Below are 19,785 nucleotides of genomic sequence, written 5' to 3'. Positions count from 1 at the left end.
AAATCGGAGAAGTAAATCTTCATAGGATACCCAAAAGAAAATGTTGGGTACACCTTCTATCACAGATCCGAAGGCAAGATATTCATTGCTGAGAATGGATCCTTTCTAGAGAAGGAGTTTCTCTCGAAAGAAGTGAGTGGGAGGAAAGTAGAACTTGATGAGGTAACTGTACCTGCTCCCTTATTGGAAAGTAGTTCATCACAGAAATCTGTTCCTATGACTACTACACCAATTAGTGAGGAAGCTAATGATGATGATCATGTAACTTCAGATCAAGTTACTACCAAACCTCGTAGGTAAACCAGAGTGAGATTCGCACTAGAGTGGTACGGTAATCCTGTTCTGGAGGTCATGTTACTTGACCATGATGAACCTAAACTATGAGGAAGCGATGATGAGCCCAGATTCCGTGAAATGGCTTGAGGCCATGAAATCTGAGATTAGGTCCATGTATGAGAGCAAAGTATGGACTTTGATTGACTTGCCCAATGATCGGCGAGCCATTGAGATTAAATGGATCTTCAAGAGGAAGACGGACGTTGATAGTAGTGTTACCATCTACAAAGCTAGAATTGTCGCAAAAAGGTTTTCGACAAGTTCAAGGTGTTGACTACGATGAGAGTTTCTCACTCGTATCTATGCTTAAGTCTGTCTGAATCATGTTAGCAATTGCCGTATTTTATGAAATCTGGCAAATGGATAAACAAAACTGCATTCCTTAATGGATTTATTAAAGAAGAATTGTATATGATGCAACCAGAAGGTTTTGTCAATCCTAAAGGTGCTAACAAAATATGCAAGCTCCAGTGATCCATCTATGGACTGGTGCAAGCATCTCGGAGTTCGAATATACGCTTTGATAAGTTGATCAAAGCATATAGTTTTATACAGAATTGAGGCGAAGCCTGTATTTACAAGAAAGTGAGTGGGAGCACTACAACATTTCTGATAAGTATATGTGTATGACATATTGTTGATCGGAGATAATGTAGAATTATTCTGCAAAGCATAAAGGAATGTTTGAAAGGAGTTTTTCAAAGAAAGACCTCGGTGAAGCTGCTTACATATTGAGCATCAAGATCTATAGAGATAGATCAAGACGCTTGATAAGTTTTTCAATGAGTACATACCTTGACAAGATTTTGAAGTAGTTCAAAATGGAACAGTCAAAGAAGGAGTTCTTGCCTGTGTTACAAAGGTGTGAAGTTGAGTAAGACTCAAAACCCGACCACGGCAGAAGATAGAGAGAGAATGAAAGTCATTCCCTATGCCTCAGCCATAGGTTCTATAAAGTATGCCATGCTGTGTACCAGACCTATTGTATACCCTGCCCTGAGTTTGGCAAGGGAGTACAGTAGTGATCTAGGAGTAGATCAATGGACATTGGTCAAAATTATCCTTAGTGGAATAAGGATATGTTTCTCGGTTATGGAGGTGACAAAAGGTTCGTCGTAAAAGGTTACGACGATGCAAGTTTTGACACTGATCCAGATGACTCAAAGTCTCAATCTGGATACATATTGAAAGTGGGAGCAATTAGCTAGAGTAGCTTAGTGTAGAGCATTGTTGACATAGAAATTTGCAAAATACTTACGGATCTGAATGTGGCAGACCCGTTGACTAAACTTCTCTCACAAGCAAAACATGATCACACCTTAGTACTCTTTGGGTGCTAAACACATAGCGATGTGAACTAGATTATTGAATCTAGTAAACCCTTTGGGTGTTGGTCACATGACGATGTGAACTATGGGTGTTAATCACATGGTGATGTGAACTATTGATGTTAAATCACATGGCGATGTGAACTAGATTATTGACTCTAGTGCAAGTGGGAGACTGAAGGAAATATGCCCTAGAGGCAATAATAAAGTTATTATTTATTTCCTTATTTCATGATAAATGTTTATTATTCATGCTATAATTGTATTAACCAGAAACATAATACATGTGTGAATACATAGACAAACAGAGTGTCACTAGTATGCCTCTACTTGACTAGCTCGTTGAATCAAGTTGGTTAAGTCTCCTAGCCATAGACATGAGTTGTCATTTGATTAATGGGGTCACATCATTAGAGAATGATGTGATTGACTTGACCCATTCCGTTAGCATAGCACTTGATCGCTTAGTTTGTTGCTATTGCTTTCTTCATGACATATACATGTTCCTATGACTATGAGATTATGCAACTCCCATTTACCGGAGCAACACTTTGTGTTCTACCAAACATCACAACATAATTGGGTGATTATAAAGGTGCTCTACAAGTGTCTCCAAAGGCACTTGTTGGGTTGGCGTATTTCGAGATTAGGATTTGTCACTCCGATTGTTGGAGAGGTATCTCTGGGCCCTCTCGGTAATGCACATCACTTAAAGCCTTGCAAGCATTGCAAATAATGAGTTAGTTGCGGGATGATGTATTACGGAATGAGTAAAGAGACTTGCCGGTAATGAGATTGAACTAGGTATTGAGATACTGACGATCGAATCTCGGGCAAGTAACATACCGATGACAAAGGGAATAACGTATGTTGTTATGCGGTTTGACCGATAAAGATTTTCGCAGAATATGTGTGAGCCAATATCAACATCCAGGTTCCGCTATTGGTTATTGGCCAGAGACGTGTCTCGGTCATGTCTACATAGTTCTCGAACCCGTAGGGTCCGCACGCTTAAAGTTTCGGTGACGATTGTATTATGAGTTTATGTGATTTGATGTACCGAAGGTAGTTCGGAGTCCCGGATGAGATCGGGGACATGACGAGGAGTCTCGAAATGGTCGAGACGTAAAGATCGATATATTGGATGACTATATTCGGACATCAGAAAAGTTCCGAGTGATTCGGGTATTTTCGGGGGTACCGGGGAGGTACGGAAATACGAGGAAGAAGTAATGGGCCTCATGGGCCAAGTGGTGGAAGAGAGGAGGCAGGGCGCGCGGCCCCCCTAGCCCAAACCGAATTGGACTAGGGGGCCGGCCCCCCTTTCCTCCTTTTCCTCCCTCTCCTTCCTTCTCCTTCTCCTCCTTCCTTTCCTCCTCCTAGTAGGAGTAGGAAAGGGGAGTCCTACTCCTACTAGGAGGAGGACTCCTCCTCCTGGCGCGCCCATAGAGGGCCGGCCGGCCTCCCCCTTGCTCCTTTATATACGGGGGCAGGGGGCACCTCTAGACACACAAGTTGATCTGTTGGTCTCTCCCAGCCGTGTGTGATGCCCCCCTCCACCATATTCCACCTCGGTCATATCATAGCGGTGCTTAGGCAAAGCCCTGCATCGGTAGCAACATCATCACCGTCATCATGCTGTTGTGCTGACGGAACTCTCCCGTGAAGCTCTGCTGGATCGGAGTTCGTGGGACGTCATCGAGCTGAACGTGTGCTGAACTCGGAGGTGCCGTGTGTTCGGTACTTGGATCGGTCGGATCGTGAAGACGTACGACTACATCAACCGCGTTGTGCTAACGCTTCCGCTTTCGGTCTACGAGGATACGTGGACAACACTCTCCCCTCTCGTTGCTATGCATCACCATGATCTTGCATGTGCGTAGGAAAATTTTGAAATTACTACGTTCCCCAACATTGGGCACTCCCTCCACCCTTGCTGCTGGCTGGTGGCCCCCCTCTGGTACTTTCTTCGCCCAATACTTTTTATATATTCCAAAAATATTCCCCGTGAAGTTTCAGGACTTTTGGAGTTGTGCAAAATAGGTCTCTAATATTTGCTCATTTTCCAGTCCAGAATTCCAGTTGCCGACATTCTCCCTTCATGTAAACCTTATAAAATAAGAGAGAAAATGCATAGGTATTGTGATATAATGTGTAATAACAACCCATGATGCAATAAATATCAATATAAAAGCATGATGCAAAATTGACGTATCACCCATGTTCTCAAATTTTAGACTTTCGGTGGTATTTTCGCCCTCATTCTCCAGGTTCATGTTGTGCATGATCACACAACATGTCAACACCTCCCACAAGGTCTCCGGATCCCCTTGTTTAGTAGATCCAGAAACAATTGCAAAACGTGCTTGGAAGACTCCAAATGCCCTTTCCAAAGTGAGCTCTTTTCGACCAACTAGCTCAAAGATGGTCTTGACGAAGGTCGCCCACCGAATACTATCAACCAGATAGTAGTCCTTGTTGTACTCATCAACTCATGCACATTGACAGTATTATTGAATGGAGGAGCTTGTCCTTCAGCCAACCTAGCAAACAATGGAGGCCGATGCAACACATTGATGCCAAATCCAAAGGTCATGTGATGCAACTGCTTCAAAATGATGGTGGGATTCTTAACATGGCCATGATATTGCCATTGTAGAGATTTTGGCAGTTATTCCATCTCCAATACATGCACTCAAGAGATCCAAGCATACCTTGCCACCCACTTGCTTCAGACATTGCCATAAGCATGTCTGTGTATGCCTTGAATAAAAAAAACTAGGGGCACTGTCGGTGTCAAAACCGGCGGATCTCGGGTAGGGGGTCCCGAACTGTGCGTCTAAGGCGGATGGTAACAGGAGGCAAGGGACACGATGTTTTACCCAGGTTCGGGCCCTCTTGATGGAGGTAAAACCCTACGTCCTGCTTGATTAATATTGATGATATGGGTAGTACAAGAGTAGATCTACCACGAGATCAGAGAGGCTAAACCCTAGAAGCTAGCCTATGGTATGATTGTATGTTGTAGTTGTTGCGTCCTACGGACTAAAACCCTCCGGTTTATATAGACACCGGAGAGGGTTAGGGTTACACAAGGTCGGTTACAAAGGAGGGGATATCCATATCCGTACTGCCTAGCTAGCCTTCCACGCCAAGTAGAGTCCCATCCGGACACGGGACGAAGTCTTCAATCTTGTATCTTCATAGCCCAACAGTCCGGCCAAAGGAAATAGTCCGGCTGTCCAGAGACCCCCTAATCCAGGACTCCCTCAGTAGCCCCTGAACCAGGCTTCAATGACGATGAGTCCGGCGCGCAGTGTTGTCTTCGGCATTGCAAGGCGGGTTCCTCCTCTGAATACATCACGAAAGAGTTTGAATACAAGGATAGTGTCCGACCCTGCAAAATAAGTTCCACATACCACCATAGAGAGAGAATAATGGCAACATGGCATTATGTCATGGCCCGGTGATTATTCGAACCATTTCCTTTAACTCGCCCCGCACATAACGCGAGGCAGTTTTTTGACACGTCTTGTCAAAGCAGAGATCGTGTCCCCTTATTACAGGATTCTCATCAATACGGGCATGGGTAACCCAACCGCACCATCGATTACGGTGCTTGGGGGATAAGCGAGTTTCACCAGGCTAGTGGGGGGCGCATAGTTCCGTCCGCCCATATAAAGGGATAAAGATTCACATTCTCATCCATGCCTTCTTCCTCCTTTGCTCATCCATTTTCGCACACTTGAGCTCTAGTGCCCAAGTCCGCACTTCCCACCTCAACCTTCCCCCACCATGTCCGGAGCGGGAGGCAGGTGGATGGTCTCCTCCGCCACGGAGGGAGACATCAAGAAGCTGAGGAGAGCCGGATACCTGCCCGACGACATCACGCACCGGCTTCCAGATGAGGGGCAGCTCATCCCCACCCCCAGGCCCCATGAGAGGGTAGTGTTCCTTACCCATTTCCTCCGTGGACTGGGATTACCTCTCCACCCATTCGTCCGGGGGCTCATGTTCTACTACGGCATGGATTTCCACGATCTGGCCCCGAACTTCATCCTCAACATCTCGGCGTTTATCGTCGTGTGCGAAGCCTTCCTCCGCATCAAGCCCCACTTCGGATTATGGCTGAAGACCTTCAATGTCAAGCCGAAGGTTGTGGGCGGCCGCCAGGCGGAGTGCGGAGGCGCCATGGTGGGCAAGATGCCCAACGTTACATGGCTCGAGGGCTCCTTTGTGGAAACCATAAAGGGGTGGCAATCGGGGTGGTTCTACATCACCGAGCCGCGTGACCCTGCATGGGCAGCGGCCCCCGAGTTCCGATCTGGCATCCCCACGCGGCTCACCTCCTGGAAAGAGAAGGGCCTGTCCTGGGGTAGTTCGGGAGAGCTGACCGGACTCCAAACATGTATTCAAAACATGGTGAACAAGAAGCTCAAACTCGTCAACGTAGTCCAGGTCATGCTCCATCGCCGGATCCTCCCGTGCCAACAACGGGACTGCAACTTGTGGGAGTTCGACCCGGCGCAGCACCGAACTCTGAACAGGCTCTTCGACACAACTCATGAAGATGCCTGGAGGGTGCTGTTCAAAAGCGCCGAGGTCCCCCCTCCCATTACCGAGGATCGCGGATTCAGCGCGAAGCGCCAAGCCAGTGCGGTAAGCTGCTTTACCTTTCACAGGATACTTATTTCTTATAGATTGACTCCATGCGGGATCTAAACTCCCATACCTTTGACAGGACTGCCAGGAAACAGCCGGACAGATTGACTGTTTGGCACCTTTGCCCGAAGGCCCAGCAGACGCGCTTCTGGCAAAGATGCTGACTCCGGCTCCTTATACAGTGCTGGAGAAGACCAAGAAGGCCAAGGGAACCCGAAAGAGTTCCCGACACCAGGCGTCATCGGACTCACCGTCCGAGGACTCTACGGCGCAATCCTCCCCCGAAGATGAGGAGGCAGAAGAGGATGCTCCCCCTCCAGACGGGGGAGACAAGAAAAGGAAGGCCGCCCCAACTGGGGAGGCCGAAGGGTCCAAGAAGGGGAGAACTCTCCTTCCGGACTACTCTACCACCGCCGCCGACGGTGAAGACGAGTGGCTGCCCAGGGCCAAGCCCCTGGGGAAATCGTAAGTATTCGGATACCAGAGTAAGTCATAGTATTCCTTTGCCGCACTACCTCACCTAACGCCGAAATATGATTATGCAGGCCGCCCCGAGCCCATATCAATGTATCATCGGACGGCTCCCTGGGCTTGTCGGATATGGATAGCGATCCAGTCCCGACTGCCACCTCCCCTCATCCTGCGGACGACGCCGAGGTGCTGTCTCACGAGGCACCGGGTCGAGGGGATACAGTCCTGGAGGCGCCTCAAGGCGGCCTCCCGGACTTTGGGAGCCGAGGGGGCAAGGCCCCTGAGAGCTCCGAGTTCGGCCCTCAGCCGAACACCGCGCCGGAACCTCCAGTGGTTCCGGGCTCGGGCAGGCAGCCTCCTTCTAAGAGGGGCAAGACGCTTGTGCTGATGACCTCTGTCCATCCAGAGGCGCCGGACAATCTGCTGGAAGCGCTTCGCAGTGCTTCCATCGACGAGGAGCACCGTACTATTATGAGTGCGGTGGTCTAGAAGGTTCAGTCCGCCAAGAGCGGATTGACTGAAGCATGTGCCAGCCTTCTAACAGGCTTTGAGGTAAGTGTTTTAGAATGTAGTAAAAATATTACCGCATAGACAGTAGCCCCTGATGCTCTGTTCGGTGTTCACAAAGAAAAGCCGAACAGAGGATCAAATAATATCGCAGGAGTCTAATATAAGTATGTCAATATGCATATGCAGGCTTCGCTGCTGGCGTCTGCCGCACTTACTGCGGAGGTCGCCGTACTGAAGCAGGACCTTAGAGGGTCCCGAGACGAGCTCGGCCTTGCCAAGAGGCAGCTTGAGGAGAACAAGGGTAAGTAATACCATGTATGTAGATATGTATATATATAAGAAGACGCGATTACAAAATGACAGGATCATTGTGTATTTGCCAGGGGCCACGACCGAGGTGGCGACCCTGAAGCAAGCGCTAACCAAGGCCGAAGATAAACCGGCCAAGGAGCGCACCAAGCGGGAAAAACAAGAGGCTCGGGTGGGTGAGGTGCAGCAAGAGCTCCAGGCTCTTGTGACGAAGCACGAGGCGCTAGAGCTTGACTCGAAGACGCGAGAGTCTGAGCTTGCCGCGGCCCTCGAGACCGCAAAGAGTGCCAAGGCCGAAGCCCAAAAGGCCCTCCAGGAGATCGACGCAATGAAGAAGATAGCGGCGGGTAAGGCATTCTATATGCAGAGCAGGCATGTGAAAGTAAATTACCGATTACTTACCCGAATTCGGAGCTCTCCAGGAGCATTCGCAGATTTGCCCCGCAGCGTGTCGGATGCCGCACAATTTTACCAGGCCGAGGAGGGAAGCTCAACGGAGAAGTTGTTCTGGTCTCAGTATACTGGGACCGAACACCCGATGCCTTTGAGCGACCAGCTAAAGCAGCTGGTCGAGCTACACAAGGCGGCCGAACAGGCTATGAAGGGCCTTATAATCCGGCTGTGGCCTGGCGACGCCCTTCCGAACAGTTACTTCGGCCTGGTGAGGCGGCTTGTAGATGCCTGCCCACGGCTGGAGGTCGTCAAGCGGTCCGTCTGCATCGAAGGTGCAGGCCGGGCTTTCGCCCGTGTGAAGGTGCAGTGGACCAAGCTAGACGCCGTGAAGCTGATCAAGGAAGGGTCGCCGCAGGGTAAGGAGCATCGCACCCCCGAAATTTATTATGAGGGTGTCCTGAAGGGTACCCATCTTGTAGCGGACGAATGCTCCAAGGATGTAATATTTGAGTAAACTTGCTCGTGTGATCCTGTATGATGAAAACTTGTTTCATATTCGCTATGCAACACTTGTGTGAATTTAAAATATTACCTTCTGTTTGGCCGTTAATCCAATCTAAGAGATGGCTATTCCTCGGCTTCTGCCCCCATGCCACGAGTGCTGGGGTGTTCGGGATAAACCTGAGCACTCTTGTTCCCATGTTTGGGTCCTTCGAGGGAGGTGCTCAGCACAACGAACAAGGCAACCAGACAAATAATGCTTTATCACTCTCACTTAGCCATAGAATTCTATAATTTTAAATTTCAGCGAAGCCCCTGGTATTCGGAAGGCCAAATTCGGGGCGTGATACATGCCTTTAAGCCAGACAGGGCCGGCCCCTCGCCCTAAGCGGCATAAGTCTTTAGGGACTCGAAAACCTCGCCGAACAGCGACCAGTCTCTCACCTTATCATGACAGTCAGTTTTAGCTTTCTCTACTGAGGTGCTAAGCCCGGCAGAACCGGGGCACAATCGCAGTAGTTCTCCTAGCGCTACCTTAGCCGATAGAGCGGAACGTAAGGTACCAAAACATAGGAGCCGGGCAAACCCAACATTTGACCAAAGACATGATTCGGAACTGATGCATATAATGCTATAAGTTCGGGGTGCCGCACTTGTGAAAGTGTTCGGACTTTTCACACCATATTGTGGGGTACATAAGCCCCTGGTGTATTGGTCGTACCAAAGTGTAGGGGTGCAAGGCGTCAGTAATGAACATATATATATATACACAACAAGAATGCAACAAAAGTCGTAATGTTATGCCTTGTTTAAAAAAAAGGTGCGTTTAAAGCAGAATGATAGATGGTGCGATAAGCAAAGAGTAGGACTATGTCCCTTCCAAGGGCAAGCTGAGGAATAGTATTAAATCAAATATTTCGCTCGTTATTGTAATCCACCTGGGAATTCCGTGGTGTGACGTAGCTTCCTCCCTCCTTGGTTGCTGCATCATGTGTCCGGCAGTAGTGCTGCCGGACAGGGTTTCCAGAGATTTAAGGTCCTGAAAAAGAGAAAAATAACCAAATGGGAAGCCCCTAGTGCGGTTTAAGCCGCGTCTTGGGGCGTGCCGCAGTTGTGCCCCCCTCCCCACTTGTGCCCATGGTATTTTTAGTGCGTAATTGTGTACGCGTGGCACGAGTTTCGCCGTTCGGCTGGGACTGGGGTGGGGTCCGCATTGCTACACGAGCTCAGATCGCGCCAGGCGGTCTAGTTGCTGATTGCTCCGAGCGCGCTTGAAGGTGTCCGGGTTTTGAAATGCCGAACTGGTGGATTGCCTTGAGAGGCTGCTTTGCGCTTCTGTTGTGAGGGCCGCGGTGTGCTCCTCCGTTCGGAGAGAGCGCTCTGTGTTTCCATTGACTGTAATAACCCCGCGAGGTCCTGGCATCTTGAGCTTGAGGTATGCATAATGCGGTACCGCATTGAATCTCGCAAATGCGGTTCGCCCGAGCAGTGCATGATAACCACTGCGGAATGGGACTATATCGAAGATTAACTCTTCGCTTCGGAAGTTATCCGGGGATCCGAAGACCACTTCCAGTGTAAGTGAGCCTGTGTAATGGGCCTCTACGCCTGGAATGACGCCTTTAACGGTCATTTTTGTGGGTTTGATCCTTGAGGGATCTATACCCATTTTGCACACTGTGTCCTGATAAAGCAGGTTCAAGCTGCTGCCGCCATCCATAAGGACTCGAGTGAGGTGAAATCCGTCAATGATTGGGTCTAGAACCAGTGCGGCGAATCCGCCATGACGGATACTAGTGGGATGGTCCCTGCGATCGAAAGTGATCGGATAGGAGGACCATGGGTTGAAGTTTGGGGCGACTGGCTCCAACGCATATACGTCCCTGAGCGCACGCTTCCGCTTCCTCTTGGGGATGTGGGTTGTGTATATCATGTTCACCGTCCGCACTTGTGGGGGAAACCTCTTCTGTCCTCCGGTGTGTGGCTGTCGGGGCTCCTCCTCGTCATTGCTATGTTGCCCATTGTCCTTGTTTTTGGCAATTAACTTGCCGCCCTGCTTAAACACCCAACAATTCCTGTTGGTGTGATTGGCTGGCTTTTCTGGGCTGCCATGTATTTGACACGAGCGATCGAGTATACGGTCCAAGCTGGACGGACCCGGCGTACTTTGTTTGAATGGCTTTTTCCGCTGACCGGGTTTAGAGCCTTTGAATCCGGCATTGATTGTCGTATCCTCGTTATTATCGCTGTTAATGCGGCGCTTATGTTTGTTGCTACGTGACCTGCTATTGCCGTCCTTGGTATCCGAAATACCATGGTTCTTTGATATGTTATTACTGCGAGCCAGCCAGCTGTCTTCTCCCGCACAAAAGCGGGTCATGAGTGTCGTGAGGGCTTTCATAGATTTCGGCTTTTCCTGACCAAGGTGCCAGGCTAGCCATTCATCACGGATGTTGTGTTTGAAAGCCGCTAGGGCCTCTGCATCTGGACAGTCGACAATTTGATTTTTCTTTGTTAGGAATCGAGTCCAGAATTGCCTGGCCGATTCTTTTGGCTGCTGAATTATGTGGCTCAAGTCTTCGGCATCTGGTGGCCGCACATAAGTGCCCTGAAAGTTGTCGAGGAATGCGGCTTCCAGATCTTCCCAATAGCTGATGGACTCAGCTGGCAAGCTATTAAGCCAATGCCGCGCTGGTCCCTTGAGCTTTAGTGGGAGGTATTTGATGGCGTGTAAGTCATCACCGCGGGCCATGTGGATGTGGAGGAGGAAATCCTCGATCCATACTGCGGGATCTGTTGTGCCGTCGTATGATTCAATATTTACAGGTTTGAAACCTTCTGGGATTTGATGATCCATTACTTCGTCTGTGAAGCATAAGGGGTGTGCGGCGCCTCTGTATTGGGCTATATCGTGACGTAGCTCGAATGGGTCTTGCCCGCTGTGTTCGGCCCGGCCGGATTTACTTTTACTGTATCCGGCGTGACGTTTATCGTCTCGCATAGTGGTGCACCCCCGTGATCCGTAGATCGATCTTGCATGCTTTGATTTGTCCTTCAATATGTCTCGCAGGTCTGGCGTATCTCCCCATGCCTTTTTATTTGAATGGCGTCGGGGTGCAGGCTGGGTTTTTGGCTGGAATGCCTCTCTATCGAGGCCACGAGGTGGCCGATCAGCCGCGTCATACGCTTCTTCCTCCAGCTGGGGTAGCAACCTGCATTTTGGGTAACTCTTGGAGGGGCGCTCGAGTTTATATTCCTCCGCCGCGAGGACTTCAGTCCATCTATCAGCTAGCAGATCTTGATCAGCTTGAAGCTGCTGCTGCTTTTTCTTAAGGCTATTTGCCGTGGCTATAAGCCGGCGTTTGAAGCGCTCTTGTTCGACGAGATCCTCTGGCACGGCGAATTCGTCGTCGTCGAGGCTTGCCTCGTCTTCGGAGGGGGGGTATGTAATTATCATCTTCCGCCTTTCCATCTGCCGCTCTCTCAGGAGGGCAGGCTCCTCCATCCTCCTGCTCTAAATCTTGCTGGAGGGGATTGTTGTTGTCTTCGGCACTATCCGGAGTGTTATTATCTCCTGTGCCGGTATCACCACTTTTGCTTTGGCGGGACTTAGAGCGGCGCCGCTGACATCGGCGCTTGGGTTGCTTCTTGGAGGGGTCATCCTCCGCTATCTCGTCGCCATTGCCTTCTTTGGGTGTATCCACCATGTATATATTGTATGATGAGGTGGTTGTCCAGTGCCCTGTGGGCAGTGGTTCCTCTTCGTCTCCCGCATCGTCGTCCATACCGTCGATGTCTTCGGAGTCGAAGTCGAGCATGTCGGTTAAGTCATTGACAGTGACTACTAAGTGGGTGGTGGGTGGGCCGCGAATTTCTTTGTCGTCCGCATCCCAGTCCTGCCGGACATAGTTCGGCCAGGATCCTCCTGACAAGGAGAGAGACCTTAATGAGTTCAATATGTCGCCGAAGGGTGAGTGCTGAAAAATATCTGCGGAGGTAAACTCCATGATCGGCGCCCAATCGGATTCGATAGGAACGGGCGCAGGCGGCTCGGAGTCCGTGGCCGGAGAAGGATCCGGTAGTTTAACAACACGGCTCTCGTGCAAGGTAAGGTCGATGTTTGGCTCGATCGCCGCTGAGGGTAAGGCCTCCGTGGTGTGGTCCATCCACCCGTCCATGGATGGCGCAACTGGCTCCGAATTGAGGGTCGGAGCGGCTGCGTGTGCGATATCCTGGACACTGTCCGATGGTAGAGCTAAATCGTACTCATCGTGACCGTGTAACGCACAAGGCAGAGGCTCGAATCCGTCGAAGATCAAGTCTCCGCGGATATCGGCCATGTAGTTTAAGCTTCCAAACCTGGCCTGGTGGCCAGGGGCGTAACTTTCAACCTGCTCCAGATGGCCAAGCGAATTGGCCCGCAGTGCAAAGCCACCGAACACGAAGATCTGCCCGGGAGAAAAGTCTCACCCTGAACTGCATCGCTATTGATGATAGTAGGAGCCATCAAGCCTAACGACGACGACACAGCGGAACTCTCAATGAAAGCACCAATGTCGGTGTCAAAACCGGCGGATCTCGGGTAGGGGGTCGCGAACTGTGCGTCTAAGGCGGATGGTAACAGGAGGCAGGGGACACGATGTTTTACCCAGGTTCGGGCCCTCTTGATGGAGGTAAACCCTACGTCCTGCTTGATTAATATTGATGATATGGGTAGTATAAGAGTAGATCTACCACGAGATCAGAGAGGCTAAACCCTAGAAGCTAGCCTATGGTACGATTGTATGTTGTAGTTGTTGTGTCCTACGGACTAAAACCCTCCGGTTTATATAGACACCGAAGAGGGTTGGGGTTACACAAGGGCGGTTACAAAGGAGGGGATATCCATATCCATACTTCCTAGCTTGCCTCCCACGCCAAGTAGAGTCCCATCCGGACACGAGACGAAGTCTTCAATCTTGTATCTTCATAGTCCAACAGTCCGGCCAAAGGAAATAGTCTGGCTGTCCAAAGACCCCCTAATCCAGAACTCCCTCAGACGCCCAACCCCGCACATGGGTCGGCTCAAAAGCGTGTAGGGGTGTGCATTTGTTGTCTGGATGGTATAGGAGGTCTCTCGGGCATGCCCATGTCTCGCTTGACACGAGACGTAGGGCGGTCTCGCCTGAAGGCGACCGTGGGATGGGTTGGCCCAGGCGCGCACGACGCCACAGACCACAGGCCACAACCTCCTTTTTTGTTTTTTTCTCATTTTTTACTTTTGTTTATACTTCCAAATATTATAAATATATATATTACAAGAAACACTTTACTAAAACATTTGGAAAAAAAATCAAACATTTGGCAAATATTAAATGTGTACAGGAAAAATGTTTCTCATCTATTTGAAAAATGTATAAAAAATAGACAATGTGTATGAAAATTTTGATCATGTATTATAAAAATATTAATCAAGCATCTGAACGAAATATTAATCAAGTATTTGAAAATATTAATAAAGCATTTCAAAAAATGTTAAATGTGTATATAAAAAACATTTATCATGTATACAAAACAATATAAATGTGTGTGACAAAAGTTAATCATGTATGTAAAAAATGTCAATAAAGCATTTGAAGAATGTTAATCAAGTATTTGAAAATTTCCAAACACACATTTCAAAAAAGTTAAATGTGTATAGAAAATATGTTTTCCATGTATACGAAAAAGTATACAGAAAATACATAATGTGTATGAAAAGAATGTTGATCATGTATTTTGAACATGTCAAACATGTATATAAAATGATATATGTATTTAAAATATTAAAAGTGAATTAAAATATAATGTGTTGAACATTTTGTTAATGGCAGTAAAGAAAATTCACACACAATTCACATTTTGCATACACATTAGAAACATTTATATATACATGTTTACATTTTTAATTACAAAATTAAATTTCTAAAAAATATATGTTTATTGGAGTCTACTTTTATTTACTGTACATTGGATATATTTTATACCTCAAAAACATTTTTATACACATTTCATATTTTAAAAATACATGATTAACATTTTTTCATGTAAACAAAAAGAAAACAAAGAAATCCATCAAAAATAAGAAACAGACAAAGGAAATCAAAAGATAAAAGAAAAACAAAGAAAACCACTGCAAAAAGAATGGAAGACATCAAAAACTGAGAAAGAAATAAAGAAAATAAAAAAGCCATTGAAAATAATAAAGATACAAAAAGAAATCTGAAGGAAAAAAGGAACAAAAAAAGGAAAAAAGACCAAAGACAAATGCTGAAGAAACAAAGAAAATTGAAGTATAACAAAGGAAGAAGAAAAACCAATTGATGAAATAAAGAAAACTGAAGTACAACGAAGGAAAAAACCAAAGAGAACCAATAAAAAACAAAAGGACGAAAAAAAAACAGAAACAACCAAAAAGGGAAGAGGAAAGAAAAACTACAGCAAACGAGCGAAGAGCCAGGGCTGGCCTGTAACGGTGGCATGCAGGAAGAGTTTCAGGCGAGAGAAAATTCTATATCGCATGAAGCGAGATATAAGCTCCCGCGAGGTCTCTGGTACTGCTACGTGTCGCTGGTTATAAGCGATACACGAAACATACTTACAACTTATACTCATACTCCGTACCAAGTTTCTCTGTTTTGAAGACTGTATAATCAAAGTCGCTCATATACATAAGTATACACTTATTTCTATAAATACATATAATTTACCTCATAAGCATCTTCGAGAGACTAAACAAACATATCATCTTAAGATTGATCAAGTCGGCCACAGACGCCTTCGTCGTCGACCAAAACATCTTCTCCGATGGACAGGGGATACCACTATTCTCCTAACCACCCAACCACGGATTGATTCGCACAATTTGTATCTAGTCGACCAACCTAGTAGGATATAGCTCGACAATAATTTTTCCACCTGATTTCTGCTAAGGTTTTCTGGATAGATTTTTTCATTTGGTATATATAAATATATTATTTTTTTCAGTCCCTTAAGAAAAGGTAATATGAACATTTTGTCATGAAATTTTCCAAAGAAAAAACATTGGTACATTTTAAAAAAATTGTTCATCGTGTACTTAAAATGTTTGCTATGCATGTAGATTATCAACGTTATTTAAAGAATGCTGGTCTATTAAAAATGTTCAATGTGTATTTACAAAAAAATTGCCATATATTAAACATATTTGTTTTCAATGTGTATTTGAATAATTCAACGTATATTTAAAAAAATTCTGAATATATTTACAAGATATTCAATGTGTATTAAAAATATTCATGTATAAAAAGGATGTTCTTGTATTTTATTTTTATTACATTTCTTACAGAAAAGCAAGAGGAAAAAGAAATTGGAAAAGAAAAAAGAACTAGAAAATGAATAATGAAATAAAAATGAAAACTATACGAAATAAGTACAATAATAGATGAAAGTAATTATTCTAAACATAAAACATACTCTATTCGTTCCAAAGTAAGCGTCTCAACTTTGTACTTATTTTGGGAGAGAGGGAGTAATAGGGAAGAAATGATAAAAAAAAGGCCCGATATTTTTAACACAATACAATCACAATTGCTCACATACATGCACATACACACACTATATGAACTCACACACGCATATCCTATCCCTGTGAGTACATCCGACATACTGAGCTGACAGAACATCTTAAGATTAACGAATTTACCATAGTCGTCTCGTAGTCGACGAGAACGTATCATCTTGCTGAACGAACATCACCGGAAAGTTTGAAAAAAATCTAGTAAATGGATTGGTTCTATCACAAAGAACCGTTATTCTCGTTTCACCAAAAAAGTAATTTAAAAAAACCCTGATTTTTTGCGATGTATGGTTGCGGCACGTTCTAATTTGGACGTAGCCGGCGCCCGTCTCCGCATCCTTTGGCTCGTCCCCCGATTGGGTAGAGCGTGCGCGTGACACGGCGCGGCGGTGACACGAAATTCCTCCGTTTTCCGGAAGCGGAACAGACCGCCGCGCGTAAGAAACAAACCACCCCACCGACCGTTGCCTCTCCGGGAGGTGGCGCTGCGGCGCACGGCGAGAAAAGCGACCAAATCCCCCTCAGTCTCAGAAAAAGCATCCGAGAAAAGCAGAAGCCAGGCGATCGAGTGAGGACCGAGGAGCCAAAATCCAAAAGCCTCCGCATCGCACGGGAGCCGAGGCCGATCGATGGCACGACGGAAGCCGCCGGCGCAGCATGGAGCCCGGAGCGAGGACGGCCAAGCCCAGTCGACGGCGCCGCCGCTGAAGCGGGGGCCGTGGACGGCGGAGGAGGACGAGGTGCTGGCGCGGTTCGTGGCGCGGGAGGGGGAGGGGCGGTGGCGCACGCTGCCGCGGCGGGCGGGCCTGCTGCGCTGCGGCAAGAGCTGCCGCCTGCGGTGGATGAACTACCTCCGGCCGGACATCAAGCGCGGCCCCATCGCCGAGGACGAGGAGGACCTCATCCTCCGCCTCCACCGCGTCCTCGGCAACCGGTGCGTGCACGTGACCTACTTCCTGAAATGCGTCTACGCAGATGATAGACTTATGGATGTCGCGGTGCACGCAGGTGGTCGCTGATCGCCGGGAGGCTGCCGGGGCGCACGGACAACGAGATCAAGAACTACTGGAACTCGCACCTCAGCAAGAAGCTCGTCGCCCAGGGCCTCGACCCGCGGACGCACATGCCGCTCGCCGCTGCTCCCGGCAAGACGGCAGCTCCTACCGACAAGACGACGGCGGCGCCGACGGTCAGACCGCCGCAACCTCTGCCCCCGCCAGCGCTTGTGCTGCCGACCTCGTCTGCCGCTGGAACTGGACGCGACGGCCGTGACAACCCAGGCGACGGAGGCAATGACGACCTCGCCGCGGCGATGAGCGTCGACGCCCATGACTTCGAAGGTTTCGGTGATCAGCTTCTCGCCGACTACGCTGCTTCCCGCGGAGTCTTCAACGACGTGATGGGGTGTCCAATGGTGGACGACGACACCTTCACCTCGTTCCTCGATTCCTTGATGAATGAGCGCCAGTTGGCTGCTGATCACAAGGTTGGCGCTATCTAGCTGATGCAGATTTACAATGCACTGTAGTAATCGCGAATCAGCTGACTAGCGAAATAAGTTGATTGATGATGGGCAGATAGTACAAACTGCGTACACATGAATTGCTTAATGTGATGAAGGGGTCTGGTGACGTTTGTTTGTGACTTTGTGTGATGAATATCAGTACTACGAGGATGTAATGTAATGTATGGATTGCACAGACATAAGATTTGTAGAAGGTGCGAATTAATCAATGTGTTCACCTGCTACTCATGTGGCCTGCTGGCGAGTGCCGACCGAGTGGCCAAAATAGAGCAGGTGCAGCTCATAAGCCTGCAGGTCCATCCGTCTACATATGGTCGAGAGAGACTCGAGACGCGTACTACTGCTCATCTTTGTGACAACGCGTGCCTCCGTTGCATTTTGCCATACCCGTGGGGTGGCCTGTCCGAATTGATTCTGATGTCGACTGAATTCAGGAAAGGAATACCCCGGATCTTTCTTCTCAGGGTTCGCCAGAGATTCAGATTGACCGTGCAACTCAATGCGGGTACGCAGGATAGATATATCAGCGTGTACATACATGTGCAAGCAAAAAAAAACCCAAATAATAAGTGTCATACGTATGGCACGAAGTAACAAAGGATTCACACATACACAAAGGAAACACCGACTGTTCATGCCGGGCGCATGCATAGACCGTATGTGAAATGTGAGTATCACAACAGGACAATGTGAACATGAACAAAGAATCCAGGAAATACAAACCGGAACGCACATCGTAATAAATAAATTACCAACAGAGAAGAAGATTTTACCTTTTAATTGAGCAGCGTGCAGGCCATCCATCCATCCATGCTCCTGGGAAAAGGCTTCAAGTTGCGTGGCTGTTACTTCCCCAGCAAACTGGTTTAGCAAGAGGAGCGTAGAGGCATCGGCACTGTACGTGAGGAGCTCCGGCGCTATATAGCAAGGGGGGCGTCTGCGAATTTACACACCGTTGCGACCGGCCGTCGTCCAAATGGACTGTCAGGTTGGAACCAACAAACAAAATTCGGGCGGGCTACTTTATTCTTCTTCTTTTTGCGGGGAGGCTACTTTATTCTCTCCTGTGTTACAATTAAACGAAACTATTCGATTTGACGCGTGAAATTATAGTAGTACATGGGATTGACCGGTAGCTGCAAAGTTTGTGATTTTCCAAACGGATAGACGTATTATCTGAACTACGATTGACCTTGACAGTTGACACAGCTGAAGTCTGAAGCACCCGAAAGTACGCCTTCGCAGGGCGTTGACGTAGACATAAGGCTTCCCGTCTTCAGGGAGCTGGTTACGTAGAGCTTTCGTTCCGCTTTCAGCGCCTAGACCGGTCCCTTTGTCCGGTGGAGTGCCGCGCGCGGCGAGGGGCTGTGGGAGGAGATGGCCTTCGCCTCGTCGCTAGTGGCGCCGCTGCCCCCGCCGCCTCCTGCCGCGAGGGCGGGGTGGAGGCGCGCGAGGGCGGCCCCTCGGCGGCTCGTCCTGGCGGCATCCAGCCGAGGCGGCGGCTCGGCCCCGGCCCCGGCCCCGCCGACGTTCGACCGGCTGCGGGAGCAGCTCCTCCAACTCCACGCCGAAGCCGACCTCACCCAATCCAAAGGTATACTAACTCCTCAACTCCATCGCCATGGCTGCGTTCTTCTTCAGGAAACTGGGATGCTGAGTCCGTAGCAGGAGCTTGTGTATTTCATTCTACATATTTGTGCTACTCTAAATTACGGACAATGATTGCGATTCCAAAGATTGCAGTATGTCTCGCTAATCTCTATTACGTACTACATACTATGTTCGGGTCTAGGGACCGTAAAAGCGAGTTTGAGTCCGGCGCTCTGTGCATAGGGGCACACCATAGTTGTTGCACTGCACTAGTGCACATTTTATTTCTAGAATACTCACTGCACCAAGTGCACAACATCCTTTTTACTGACTGTGTTTTTTTTTCTTGTAGCAAATAGTGCTCGGGTGAGGCTTGTGCGGTTGACCGAGGCTGCTGAGAATCTTAAGAAGAGAGCCGTGGTCAGTGTTCGGATGGGCAGAGAGAATGAGGCAGTGGAATTACTTGTGCAGAAGAAGAAGTTGACCAATGCTTTGGAGAACATAAAGGAGCGCATTGAGCTGCTTGACAAGCTTTCCGCAAAGATTAGTGAGGTGATGACATGTTCTTTCTATCATCATGTGAT

General features: G+C 48.1%; 2 protein-coding genes across 3 annotated transcripts in view; both read left to right on the top strand.

Annotated features, from left to right (window-relative positions):
• Positions 1-16,524: 16,524 nt before the first annotated feature.
• LOC123061794 (transcription repressor MYB5) lies at positions 16,525-17,835 on the top strand. Its single transcript, XM_044485061.1, has 2 exons — positions 16,525-17,020; positions 17,095-17,835. Exons 1-2 carry the CDS (start codon positions 16,716-16,718, stop codon positions 17,585-17,587), a joined length of 798 nt encoding a protein of 265 aa, XP_044340996.1. The 5' UTR covers positions 16,525-16,715; the 3' UTR covers positions 17,588-17,835.
• A 1,063-nt stretch (positions 17,836-18,898) lies between these two features.
• LOC123061793 (uncharacterized) overlaps positions 18,899-19,785 on the top strand; it is a 6,122-nt gene continuing 5,235 nt past the window's right edge. For both annotated transcript variants that reach the window (XM_044485060.1, XM_044485059.1), the window contains exons 1-2: positions 18,899-19,205; positions 19,554-19,753. In XM_044485060.1, the coding sequence (XP_044340995.1) occupies positions 18,989-19,205; positions 19,554-19,753 (417 nt within the window). In that variant the 5' untranslated portion in view covers positions 18,899-18,988. The remainder of the gene's footprint in view (positions 19,206-19,553; positions 19,754-19,785) is intronic.

This window comes from Triticum aestivum, chromosome 3A (genome assembly GCF_018294505.1).
Source record: "Triticum aestivum cultivar Chinese Spring chromosome 3A, IWGSC CS RefSeq v2.1, whole genome shotgun sequence".
Classification (NCBI taxonomy): domain Eukaryota; kingdom Viridiplantae; phylum Streptophyta; class Magnoliopsida; order Poales; family Poaceae; genus Triticum; species Triticum aestivum.
The sequence above is the reverse complement of the archived record's forward strand: the minus strand, read 5'-3'. Positions and strand labels throughout refer to the sequence as shown.

Coding starts and splice junctions, on each gene's coding strand:
- LOC123061794 (XM_044485061.1), top strand. CDS start 16,716: ATGGCACGACGGAAGCCGCCGGCGCAGCATGGAGCCCGGAGCGAGGAC. Junction 17,021..17,094: donor CACCGCGTCCTCGGCAACCG/GTGCGTGCACGT, acceptor CGGTGCACGCAG/GTGGTCGCTGATCGCCGGGA.